Below are 11487 nucleotides of genomic sequence, written 5' to 3'. Positions count from 1 at the left end.
CCGGGGACCTGCGACCCTCCACCGGAGCTGGCCCGGTACCGGCGGAAGGAGAGCCCCGAGAGGAGCACGGCCGGGAGGGCACCAGGGGGAGCCTTGCGGTGGGCACGGTTCGGCCCGCCGGCCCGGGGAGGGGCCCGTGCGGCGGAGCGAGCGCCGGGGACGGGCGCTGCGAGCGGGCTGCCGGCCCCGAGCAGCTCCCCCCCTTCGCCTGCAGCGCTTGGCGGCAGGGGCGGCGGTGTCCGTTCTTACCCCGTGCCAGCGCGACGGTAGCAGACGGGACCGGCCGCCCCTCGCCGGGGCCCTGCAGAGGGGGTCCCACCTGCCGATGCTCCGTGTGCGCGACGAGCGTGCCGGTGCCAGGCCCTACTGATCTCCCCGCCTGCCGTCCCCCAGCAGATGCCCTGTGCCCATCCCAGACCTCCCCTCTCCACCGTGCCTTGCGCCGAGCCTGCCCAGCACGAGGGGCATGTCCTGACCTCGCGCGCTTGAGATGGCGGCTGTCCAGAGCTTCGGTGCCACCCACCCCGGCGACCCTGAGCCCGGGGACCTCATCGAGATCTTCCGGCCAGCTTATCAGCACTGGGCCCTCTACCTGGGCGACGGGTACATCATCAACGTGACGCCCGTAGGTAAGGCTGGCGCAGCCCGGCGGGGTGCAGAGGGGGCCTTGGGGTCACCCGGGAGCCCAGTCTCCCTCCGTGGGCTGGTGGTGGACCCTGTGCGCGTAGATGACATTTCCAGGAGCCAACCAGAAACGCCTCTGAGGTCTTGGAGGGGCCAGACAGGGCCCGCCTGGCTCATCCCGTCCCTACCTTCCCCAGATGAAGGGCCGCCAGCCACACTCGCCAGCGCCAAGTCAGTGTTCAGCAGAAAGGCCCGGGTGAGGATGCAGCTCCTGAAGGACGTGGTGGGAAATGACACCTACCACATCAACAACAAGTACGACGGCACCTACGCTCCCCTCCCGGTGGAGGAGATCATCCAGCGCGCCGAGTACCTCATTGACCAGGAGGTGTCCTACGACCTGCTCGGCAACAACTGCGAGCACTTTGTGACGCTGCTCCGCTACGGCGAGGGGGTCTCCGACCAGGTAAGTAACACGGGGTAAGCCCCTGCACGGCTCCCAGTGTACCTCCTTGCTTCTCTGCGTGAGCTCCTGGACCAGGGCACAGCCTGCAAACTGCATAGGGACAGCAAAGCCCCAGGCACGGGTTCCAAACCACCACTGCCAGAGACCCTGGACCAGGAGGTTCGCTATAGTCTGTCTGCACCCTGATAGTGCCCTCTTACTGAATACCACAGCCTAAGGGTGAAAGCCTGGGTGTTACCCCTTCTGCTCATGGGGCAGGTGTCTCTCTTTCATTTAATTGCCTTGATTATCCCTGCCTGTTCTTTATTAGCTTGCCTGGGGGTAAAAAAAATAAAGCTCATCATGTTTCCAGCCTGTGTTTTATTTCCCCTTTGCAGGCCAAGCGAGCAATTGGTGCCATTGGATTTGTAACAGCTGCTGCTGGTGCCTTCTCCTTGCTGGGCTTGCTCCACAGCAGAACCAGAGAGAGACAGTACTGATGGCCCACTGGGACAAGCTCAGAGCAGAGCAGGGGACCCCCCAGCCGTGAGGGACCCAGGACAGTTTGTGGCCACAGCTGCCACTGAGACTTACTAACAACTGTGTCACCCTTGCTGAGAGCAGCACTAGCCTGTTTGCCACATCTGCTTTTATTTCATTGCCTGTGATGATTTTTCTGGTAGTCTGGGAGCACTTGCAAGCAAATTCTCTATCCTCACCCCCCGCAGTGCTCTGCTGAGGGCTGGTGCAGGCTTTCTACACACATCCTGTATTTATCAGCTACATCCTGTGGGCTCTTTCTGTGAATAACCTATTTTAACCTTAACATTTTTACTTTGGGGTTTTTTTTTAAATCAAAAGTAATATAAAAGTATTGCTGAGGGTTTATTGTGTGTCCTCCAGCTGAGAGTCTGTGCAAGTGGGAAACCCCAGGTTCTCAGGCCTGCGAAAGGGCAGACAAGGCATGTACTGTGAATTGGAGCCTGTGCCAGCTGTGCCTAAACTGAGCTGCTCCTGCGAGGGCAGGAGGTAGGAAGGAAGGGCAGGCCTTGCAGGCTGTAGCCCTCAGTGTTTTAAATGAGTGGCCTGTTTTTGGCACAATGGTGTTTTGCTTGGTTTTCTCCTGCCTGGAAAGTGTCCCTTTCCCTGGCTCCTGACTCCGTTTGGGAGCAGCAGACCCCCAGTCTGGGGACATCTGACAAAAAACCCAGCTAACTTTTTCTCTGGCAGCTGTTTGTTCCAGATTGGGGCTACTGTACCACTGAAATTTCCCTCTTCATCCCTGTAAATGCAGTAATTGTTGGCACTGGACCTGACCAAGCTTACTAGATGATCTTTAAGGTCCCTTCCAACCCAAACCATTCTATGATTTTACTCCTTGAGCTGCCAAAGCACTGAGGTTTAAAGAAAGACCACCATGGATTGCACGGGTAGCCAGGAGCCTTTGCCCCCTGGAGCTGTGGCCATTGGCTCTTCGGTGACCAGAAGTTGAATTTAAGCAGTTCGTAGCCCCAGCACAAGATCGATCTTCCTCTAGCCAGCAGGAAGGCAAAGCCAGGGTCCCTGCATTGCTGTGGGTGATGTACCTGGAAAACGAGCTGTGCAGCACCTACGCCCTATCTCCAAATCTACAGAGCCCCACTATTTCCTTGTCACAAAGCTGACGTGTGGCTTGTCTTAGAAGAAAACTGGTTTGGAAAAGTGTGGTTTATTACTCTTTACCAGGAATATCTGGCTTACATGTTTGAAACCATGTTATTTGCAGACTGTGTGTAAGAAATTAAATCCTGTGTTGCTTTTGCCACGGGCAACTGCCTGGACTGTAAGACGAGACGAGAGCAAAAGAGCTGTCTGTAAGAGGCTTGCTATTTTTATCTGCTCTTAACATGTACATAACAGTATCAGAAGGTTTTTTTAAACACCAGTTGTTTCAGTGTTTGAAATAACAAAGCCAAGACTTCTGGTCCTATTTTGTAGTGCCCTCTGTTATTACATTTAAATAAAGTTCTTTTTTAATATGGGAAAATATAATAAAACTAAACCTGAAAGTCCTTTTTTGCTTCCTGCAAACGTAATCAAAAGTTCTTTCATGGCTAAACTAATTAGGTGGTTGAACAACTTGAAGATGAAAGAACAAGTATAGAGGGGGTCAGCTTCTCGTACCTGTCCAGCAGCCACACACTAGAGCACACTAAAACCCCTGCTTCTTGGCATGACCTAGTTAAAGCAAGAAGCCAAGGCTTAGCTCTGCTTTCTGCCATGTGACACAAAACCTGGGCCAGGACCTGGCAGCGGCAAAGCATGAATTGGGGGCAGGGGGGAGTCACGTGTGTGCGTGCAGCAGCTGTAGTGTCCCCTTGTCTTTGCAAGCTTAAGTGGGGCATATCCTCGCCAGCCTTCCCAGCCTGGTCTTACAGCAATCTGTGAGCTTTAACCTTTCCTGTACTCAGAGCATTACGTCTGCCAGAACTGGCAAGGGAGAGCTGGGCGAGGGCAGCATATGCACCCTCTCACATCTATAATTCACTCTGGGATGCAAGAAAACTGGAATTACTTCATCTGGGGAACTTTCTTGTAGTTTGTGGAAGCTGCAGCATTTAAACACAGGATTTTGCAATTGTACATGTGCTCCTCTGTGTGGTCAAGGTTAGGTCACTTATTTTGGACTGCCTTCCCCTCAAGCCTGGTGGGTGCATTGACAGGATTTGGTGGAGCAGTGACTGAAACATGGAGTAAGAAAGAGTGTGATGTGGAGCAACAGAAGCCATCACTTTGCTGTATTCAGTATTTCTGAGCCTTTGTAGGAGATGTTGGCAAGGCCCAAGACCTGCTGGTGCCATAGAGTCGAGTCAAGGCTGTTATTTTACCAGCAGCAGAGGGAATAATCCTTGCCTGTACTCCAAGGCACAGCCAACACGGGCCCAGCCTGCCCCTGAATGGATGGGTTTGTGCAGGGATTTCAAACATCTGAATCTGGTGCACATCAAATGATGAAAACACGGGCTGTTCAGTGCAAGCCAGGGAAGCTGCCAGCTCTGTGCAGCCCTGTGCCTGGCTGCAGGGTCTTGCTTAGTCCTCATCGCTGTATTTGTATGTGGGGTTAATATAAATCTCATCAGTGCTTTTTGCTGCAAAGTCTTCTGCATTTACAGGAGGCCAGTTGGGATCCCTCTGCAGGATCCTCTGCCATTTTCGGTACTGGCTGTTTGACTGGTACCCAAAACAGGATTTAATCAGCAGCCAGAGGTGCTTGTTCTGCAAGATAACGTCCTGCGGAGTGACACAGCACAGGGTCAGTGCTGTTGCCCTTCACTGGAAGGGAAGACTGCTTGGGGACAAAAGCCATCCCTTGCTATGTGTGCAATGCCCCTGAGCCCCATGGTGCTGGGAGGCTGCATGCACTCCCCTTCGGTAACACAGCTGCCAAATGCCACCCTCCTCATCCACAGAAAGGCTCTGCTCAGTCATATCAGGACAACACTGATCTCAGTCTGTTTAGCTGAAGGGGATAATCAAGGGGCAAGATTTTCCTCCTGGGCCTGTGGGACAACCAGGCACTGCTGCTCCTTGCGGGGTACAATACCGGGTGCTGGATACACCCAGCCTTGACCCACAAAACACTTTAGGTCTTAGTCATTACTGCAGTATCCAATGGCACAAGGCAGCGCAGCCTCTGGCCTGGTCAACTGTAGGACAAGAGGGACGTGGTTGTTTCAAAATCACTGCGAAGTGCCTGACCCGTGCTGCGGTCTGCTCCCCTGTGAGCCAGGGCAGCGGGCTCCTCCGAGGCAGCTGCACTTCAGTTCATTCCCTCTCTAAAGGCTTAAGAGATGTAGTCTAAATCATCTCTGAAGCTGCATAAAATGGATTTGACTGATACACATTGAGTCTTCAGGAAAAAAAAGGCCTGAGGGTTTATGCTTCTGCAGGAGGAGCGCGTGGCTGCAAATGGGGTAGAAAGACGTGAGCAGACACTGCTCCTGTTCTCCCCAGGGAACAGGTGGTAAACAAACGCACTCACCTCTGTAAAAAAAGATACACAAAAGGTGACCAAGAGCATCAGTAAGACGTAAACTCTCCAGATCATAGGAGTGTAAAGAAACTGTTGGAAAAGACACGAACAGCAATTAGGTTTAAATGCCTTGCCAAGATTTGCATCTGTTCCTAATGATCTGAGAAGCTGACTAACGTTTTCCCAGTGGCAAGCATGGAGGAGGCAGTAGGAAGTGACAGTAATTCTTTGTCACAGAGATCTTGGAAGGTTTGATGCCAGATTCCCCATGGCATGGAGCTGCCTAAATCATCTCGGCTACTTAAGCTACTGCTGAAACTTGCAGATCATGTCCCTGGGACAGGATCTGGTGCCCAAATACTTCTGGGGAGCTGCAGCTAATGCACAGCCTGCGGCTCCTCTCCCTCTGTGTATGCCCACCTTAACACCAGGCCTCCACCCGAATCCATCCCATGCAGGGTGACCGGGGATAAGCCACAGGGCTCGGCCATTCCTGACGTTGGGCAGCACAGCTGGAGGCAGCTGCCTGCACTGTGCCCTGGCTGAGCGCCCAGAGGGCCGAGACGTCCCGGCCCTGCATGAGCTCATGGTGCTCCAGGCAGGGGTAGCAGCAATCCCTGCCCACTCACTTCTCTGGCCAACAAGCCTCCTCCAACATGCAAAATCACAATCCACCCTATTGTGCTTTTCTGTTAGGAAGAAAAGCTCAGCAAGCTATAAGCGCTTTTTCTTCTCCCGGTTGCTGCCCAGTCTTTAGAGGAGAGGAGGACTACTTCATTAATCAAGCCCTTGTCAGAAGGATGTTAGAGCCAAGTTTGAAAGGGCTACCCAGTCAGCATCAGATCAGCAAATTCATTTCCAAGGTGACCATAGCTGTAGCTTCTGCTCTGTATGCTTAGGTAAAGGGCCAGCAAAATACACGTTGTGAAATGGAAATGCACTTTTTGTTTGCGCTTACCTGCATGCCACTGTACACAGCATCAATGTCAGCGAAGAACAGGAAGAGGCAGATTGCAAGCTGGAGGGCCAGGAGGACTGAAAATAAATCTAGGGAAAGAACAGCATTTGTGGCCCTGGTAATGAGGGGGGTTGGTGACCAAATTCTGCAAATATGTTGACAGGAGCCCTAAATGCTAATGCCGTAAAAACTGCCATCATGTAAAACGCCATTTTTTTTTTCCCCCGTAAAAGGAGAGCTATGGAATTGAAACTAGGGGAGCTACTCCCCAGCAGCCATGTGATTTGGTATGTTCTGATTCTTATACAACCACAGAAAACTGCCTCGAAGGGGCACTGTTGTGAGCCACACCAGCATCCCTTCCCATGCGCTCGCTCCTCCACATGCTCAGCCATACACCTGGACCGCAGGCAGCAGAGGAGGCTGCTTGTTCTTGTGGGCTGCCCTCCCAGGGAGGACCAGATGCTTCTGTGACTGACAGGGTGCAAAGGTGGGCTATAACTGTGCCTTGCACAGGAAGAGTTTGTCTGGCTTTGCATCCTCTTCCAAAGGATCAGGAGGCCACAGAGCAATGGCAAATGGCTCAGACTTCCGGAGGTGCCAAACTCCTGGCAATTACCAGGAGCTGAGCGTCTTAAAACTAGCCGGCAAGTTAGGTCAACAGCTCCCAATGGCCTTCTCACTGCCAGGGAGGAGAGGGGACAGGGATGAGTGGGTGTCAAGAACAAGGGAATTGCCCTTTGCTTCCTCCTAGGGATTGTCCCCAAACAGGGATAAAACACAGAGAAGCGTGTGCAGATTTCTCAGCTGATGGAGTCCTCCATCCCATCTCAGTCTGGCTGCTTGCAGAATGGCTTCTTTCTGGTCTCACCTGTCTTCTGCAGGTGATCAATGGTCTGTGAAATGGGTTCGGGACCTGCCTTTTAACAAAATACCTAACAAAATCAACTCTGCTAAGATGAAGCAAAGTCCTGCCCTCTCATCCGTGAGCTGCAATTGCAAAAGAGCTATCAGTCAATCGATGGCTAGAAGGGCTAAATCATCTCTGCAAAACTCAGACAGAAAAGAAAGGTTATTGTGAGAGGATTTTAACAGTGATATTATCATGGGCTTTTCTCTCTCATCTCTAGGAATGGAAGTCAGGCAAGGTAAGACTGTGAGTCTCAGAGGAACTCTTTTTGATGTGTATTTCAGAACAAATACATCCGATCCTCATATGCCGTGTTCACAATAATTAACAGTTCTGCACTAAATCCAGCCCATCATCTTCTGCAAAGCACGTGTTTTCCAAAACAAGATGCAGTCTCCTTTCTCAGCTCTGCTGCTTCTCAACTCAAGGAAGAAGCTAAGATAAGCAGTGCTCACTGAGCCCTTTTGTAATGAAGTAGGAGCTCACATACACCAACTATTATTTCACATGCCAGTCACTGATACAGGTACAGAAAAACCCACAGCATCCCTTCCCTAGCAGCCTTTCCTGCCAGGGTTATTTTGTAGCAGGAACAGGAGTCTGCAGAGTACACGTTACTCCAGCTCTACTCACAGTTGGTGTAGATGGGCTTCCGGAAAGGCTTTCCCTTGGAAAAGACGAAGGCCACAATAATGCAGTTGATAGAAGACAGTGGCCACAGCGTAGTGTCTTCATAACTGAGGACAGTGCTCTGGGCACCACTGCTGGTACCGTTTTCCCCTGGGCTGGTGGGGGACACGGTCTGGTTCCCTGGAGAGCTATATCTGTAAGGTAACACCCAGCATTTTGTTCCTGCTCTCTCCAGCAACAGTAGGCTGCAAACAGCAATTCCCTCTTCTTTCCAACCCAGCCCACTATCATGACCAGGTATCACCCACAGGAGTAAAAACCATATGTTAAAAAAACCAACCAAACAAAGAAGACCAAAAAGATCAGCTCAATTTTCTGGTGTGTGTCAAAATCTCAGCTCTCAGATGAGCAACAACAGCAGCGTTTGAGAGACACAGCTAGGAAGATGTGCGTGCCAGGTGCCCGCACACCACTCCGGCACTCTTGCCCCGTGATGCATCCACGCAGCGGCAGGGAAACGGCCCTGGCTGAGCCCTGGCATCCAGGAGCATCCCCACTGAAACGCCTCGCTGGGCCTCCTGCCCTGCCGGTTCATTTCTGTGTGACAATATGCTGGTCATTAATATATACTTTTTAACATATGTATATAATACATGTTATAATTCGGCTCTGGAATATGGAGAGAGACATTTTACCTTTCACAGACAGGGAAACAGGCCGGCTTCCGACCTCCCTCGCAACCCTTTGCTCAGCCAGGTCGGATTCCAGAAGAACCCGGCCCCGGGGCTGTTTATTTCCCGGAGGAGCTGCGCGGCCGGACCCCGGGCGAGGGCAGCACCGGGGAGCGGAGCGGGGCCGGCCCCCCCCGCGGGCCCCCCGCGCCGCTGTCCCGGCCCCGCCCGGCCGCCGCGGGGATGGGCGCCCGCCGCAGCTGGGCGGCGCGGGCACCGCCGCTTCTCCCGCATTGCCGGGTGGGCAGCGCCCTGCGTGCTTCGGAGGAGGCGTTTGAAAAGCACGCGTGTGTCAGCCCTCGGGCTGGCCCTGTGGATTTCAGTGCGGCATCTGCAGCAACTTAATTTTGTCGTGGCAACGCTCTGCTGAGTATACACACGGGGCGGGGGCGGGGAATTGTCCCGTTGGGGTCCTGCGGTGTGCCCGGCTGCAGGCCACGGCAGGCTGGAGCGTCCCCCGCACACAGCAGCGACGGGATCTGCAAGCTGGAGATCAGAGACAAAAAGAGGGACTTACCTCTGGCCGGCTAGCACTACATACCAGGGCTGCTGCTTCACCAGAAGGAAGCCACAGGTTTGCATGATTATGGTAAAGACCACGTTGAGGGTGATGGAGAGCAGCAGAGGAGGAGAGATGAGCTGGCCGGGAGGGCGATAAGGTGCCAGCTTTGGATAGGCTTCAGTCAAACTCACTGGAGAGAAACCAGAAGCATTTGCAGTCCATGGCAGCCCAGCCCGCCAGCGTCCCTGTGTTCGCTGGGCAGAGCCGTGCACACAGACCACCCTGTCTGCTCATCACGGGTGAAAGCTGCAAAGCCTGGCCCTAACAAGCAGGCAAGAAATGGCTTTGATCTCCACTATTTTCCACCTGAACCTTCTCTGAATCCCCCCCTCAGGAAAACACACAGAGAAGATGGGGAGCATCATCCCATCCACAGGGATCTCCATGGGAGTCTAAGAGCCGTACTGAGTCTCACGCTGGGAACGCAGAGGAGAGCCAGGAGCTGAAGTTAGGCTGTCTGAGCCCCACTAGCAGTTACCAGAGCAACTGCTCCTCTTCCAGTCGAGTCTCACATCCAAACCCTATCAGTTATGTACAGAGTTCTGCAGCTGTGTTTGCAAAGGGCTGTGAGCCAATTCCCACACTCTGGGCCCTAGGAATTGGTCTAGCATCAATGGTTATGATGTTACTGACAGCAGAACTTGGCTCCTCATTTTAATTTTTATTGGGAAATGAAGTCAACTATTTACACTCAGGCTCTCAAACAGACACAGCTTCTCTGAGCTGCTTACTTGTTAGGCAAACCAGAAGGGTAATGATGACGTCTTGTATCAAATACTGCTGGATCCCAAAGATTTGCAGTTGCTGGAACAAAAACAAAGGCAGCAGCACCTGAGAACGGACGACAACTTCAACAACACAAACTGTAACATCTGATGCTATTTCAGAGCAATGTCATGCCAGCAACAGCAGCCTCAGGGCCCTGATGCAACTCCATAAGGACTGGCAAGCCCAGCTTGCCAGCTGTCAGCCAGGTCCCACTGAACCCCTTGCTAATTCATAGCACTTGTGGGTGACCTAACATCTGAATGTGGCATTTGAATGTTTTTCCACCCTTCTTCCAGCAGATACCAATGCTCTTTGGACCACTTAGATCAGGTCACGCACTCCCAGCCCACAGTAACAGCAATGACAGCCAGAGTTTCACTTTGTGCCAGGTTTGAAATGTCTTTGGGTAGTGGGGACATGGACAAAGTTGGTGCACCCAAGCTAGTGGCTGGGGAAGCTGTCCCTACGTGGTGATCCACCAGCAGTCCCTGTTTGCCACCAAGACTCGGCTGTACCTTGCAGATTCACAGCAGCTCACTTTGCTTTCTGCCCTTTCCCTCTGTGGGACTGTGCACAGAAGATGTGCATGAACTGAGGTGAGAGAGGTGGCCCAGAGTAAATCCATACATTAATTTCCTTCACCGTTTTTCTTTTCATGTATTAAACTTTTAGGGGATTCATCACATACTGGTGATACGCAATGGTAATTCTTCTTTAACTACCCTCCTTCATCTGCCTGAGACACCCACTTCTTTTTCAAGCTTTTTTTTCAGCAGAGAGAGGTAGCTGCTCTCCCAAAGCCCCCATTTTACAGTAAGTCCTGCTCCTGGGCCTCCACCGCTCAGCTAGGCAGGATTCACTCCCTTCTAATTCCCTTTCTTCTTTTGGAAGAGTTGAAGTTTTATCACTGGGCTTTTTCCCTGATTCTGGGGGTCCCTACAACCAATCTAGCCCCTGCTGGTAATTACCCAGCTTTTCACATCTGTTATTCCTTGGAGCCCTGTATGCCTTTTCTTCCCTGCCAAGTAATACCACTAAAGATAAAAACCTACAGTGAGCACAGCGTACTGATAAAAGATGGGCATGAAACACTTACCCAAAAGAGTAGAGCGGTACCAACAAACTGAATCAGGCCATATAGGGTCAGGTATTTAACCACAGCGAAGGAAGCAACCAAAGCAGCTCGACCTTCCCTGCTCAAAACAAAAAGCAAAGCTAAAAACCCCACTTACAGCCACAGTGCTATGATTTTAGGTCTATGGATGGCTTCTGCTTTTAGGATCTGTGTTTAGGATCTCTAAGAAGAATAGAAAACAATTCCAATTCCATAGACAAATATTTTGGCCTTAAGATACTGCAGAGCCACTTAACTACCCTTCATCTGCAGTGTTTTGTTTCTTTGGTTTTATTCTGCAGCTACAATTTTAATACCTGGATTAAGCTGCTGTTGCTTTTTCATTACTAATTTGCTCAACAGTTATGGGAATCAAGTGCATTTCTACACAAACAGGTCATTGTTTTTGCATACATTTGGTTAAATGGCATTATTACTGGCTGCTCCATGACTGTGTGCAGCATATGGATATATATTTTTCAAAGTAATGGCAAGCAAATCTATTCTGTGGTCACTGTTATACTTGCCCTTTCATGTGACTCTACTGCTGTACCTGTCCAACAGTATCAGTCACCATGGGCAACGCTCTCCTAAAATCACAAAAACACCTCCCAGCACTGGAATTTGAGGATCAAAACCAATTAAAACCCCCTTCTGCTACATTTTATATAGTTACTGAGGAATTAAGTTTGGTTTATTAGCATCTTTGAGAGTAGCGCGCTCCCACTCGCGA

At 51.5% G+C, this 11487-nt stretch overlaps 2 protein-coding genes across 7 annotated transcripts in view; one reads left to right on the top strand and one right to left on the bottom strand.

Annotated features, from left to right (window-relative positions):
• The first annotated feature begins 347 nt into the window (after positions 1-347).
• On the top strand, positions 348-3120 carry PLAAT1 (phospholipase A and acyltransferase 1). Its single transcript, XM_052804701.1, has 3 exons — positions 348-629; positions 822-1090; positions 1468-3120. Exons 1-3 carry the CDS (start codon positions 491-493, stop codon positions 1567-1569), a joined length of 510 nt encoding a protein of 169 aa, XP_052660661.1. The 5' UTR covers positions 348-490; the 3' UTR covers positions 1570-3120.
• A 118-nt stretch (positions 3121-3238) lies between these two features.
• LOC128149460 (probable cation-transporting ATPase 13A5) overlaps positions 3239-11487 on the bottom strand; it is a 37626-nt gene continuing 29377 nt past the window's right edge. For 4 of the 6 annotated variants that reach the window (XM_052804696.1, XM_052804694.1, XM_052804697.1 and 1 more), the window contains 7 exons: positions 10737-10833; positions 9604-9676; positions 8828-9002; positions 7583-7773; positions 6040-6128; positions 5091-5171; positions 3239-4339 (listed from right to left, as the gene is read on the bottom strand). In XM_052804696.1, coding sequence (XP_052660656.1) covers positions 4139-4339; positions 5091-5171; positions 6040-6128; positions 7583-7773; positions 8828-9002; positions 9604-9676; positions 10737-10833 — 907 coding nt within the window. In that variant the 3' untranslated portion in view covers positions 3239-4138. Of the gene's footprint in view, positions 4340-5090; positions 5172-6039; positions 6129-7582; positions 7774-8827; positions 9003-9603; positions 9677-10736; positions 10834-11487 lie in introns of those variants that run through there. The other 2 variants (XM_052804698.1, XM_052804700.1) reach the window with 2 other exon arrangements.

The sequence above is a fragment of the Harpia harpyja genome, chromosome 12 (genome assembly GCF_026419915.1).
Source record: "Harpia harpyja isolate bHarHar1 chromosome 12, bHarHar1 primary haplotype, whole genome shotgun sequence".
NCBI lineage: Eukaryota > Metazoa > Chordata > Aves > Accipitriformes > Accipitridae > Harpia > Harpia harpyja.
The sequence above is the reverse complement of the archived record's forward strand: the minus strand, read 5'-3'. Positions and strand labels throughout refer to the sequence as shown.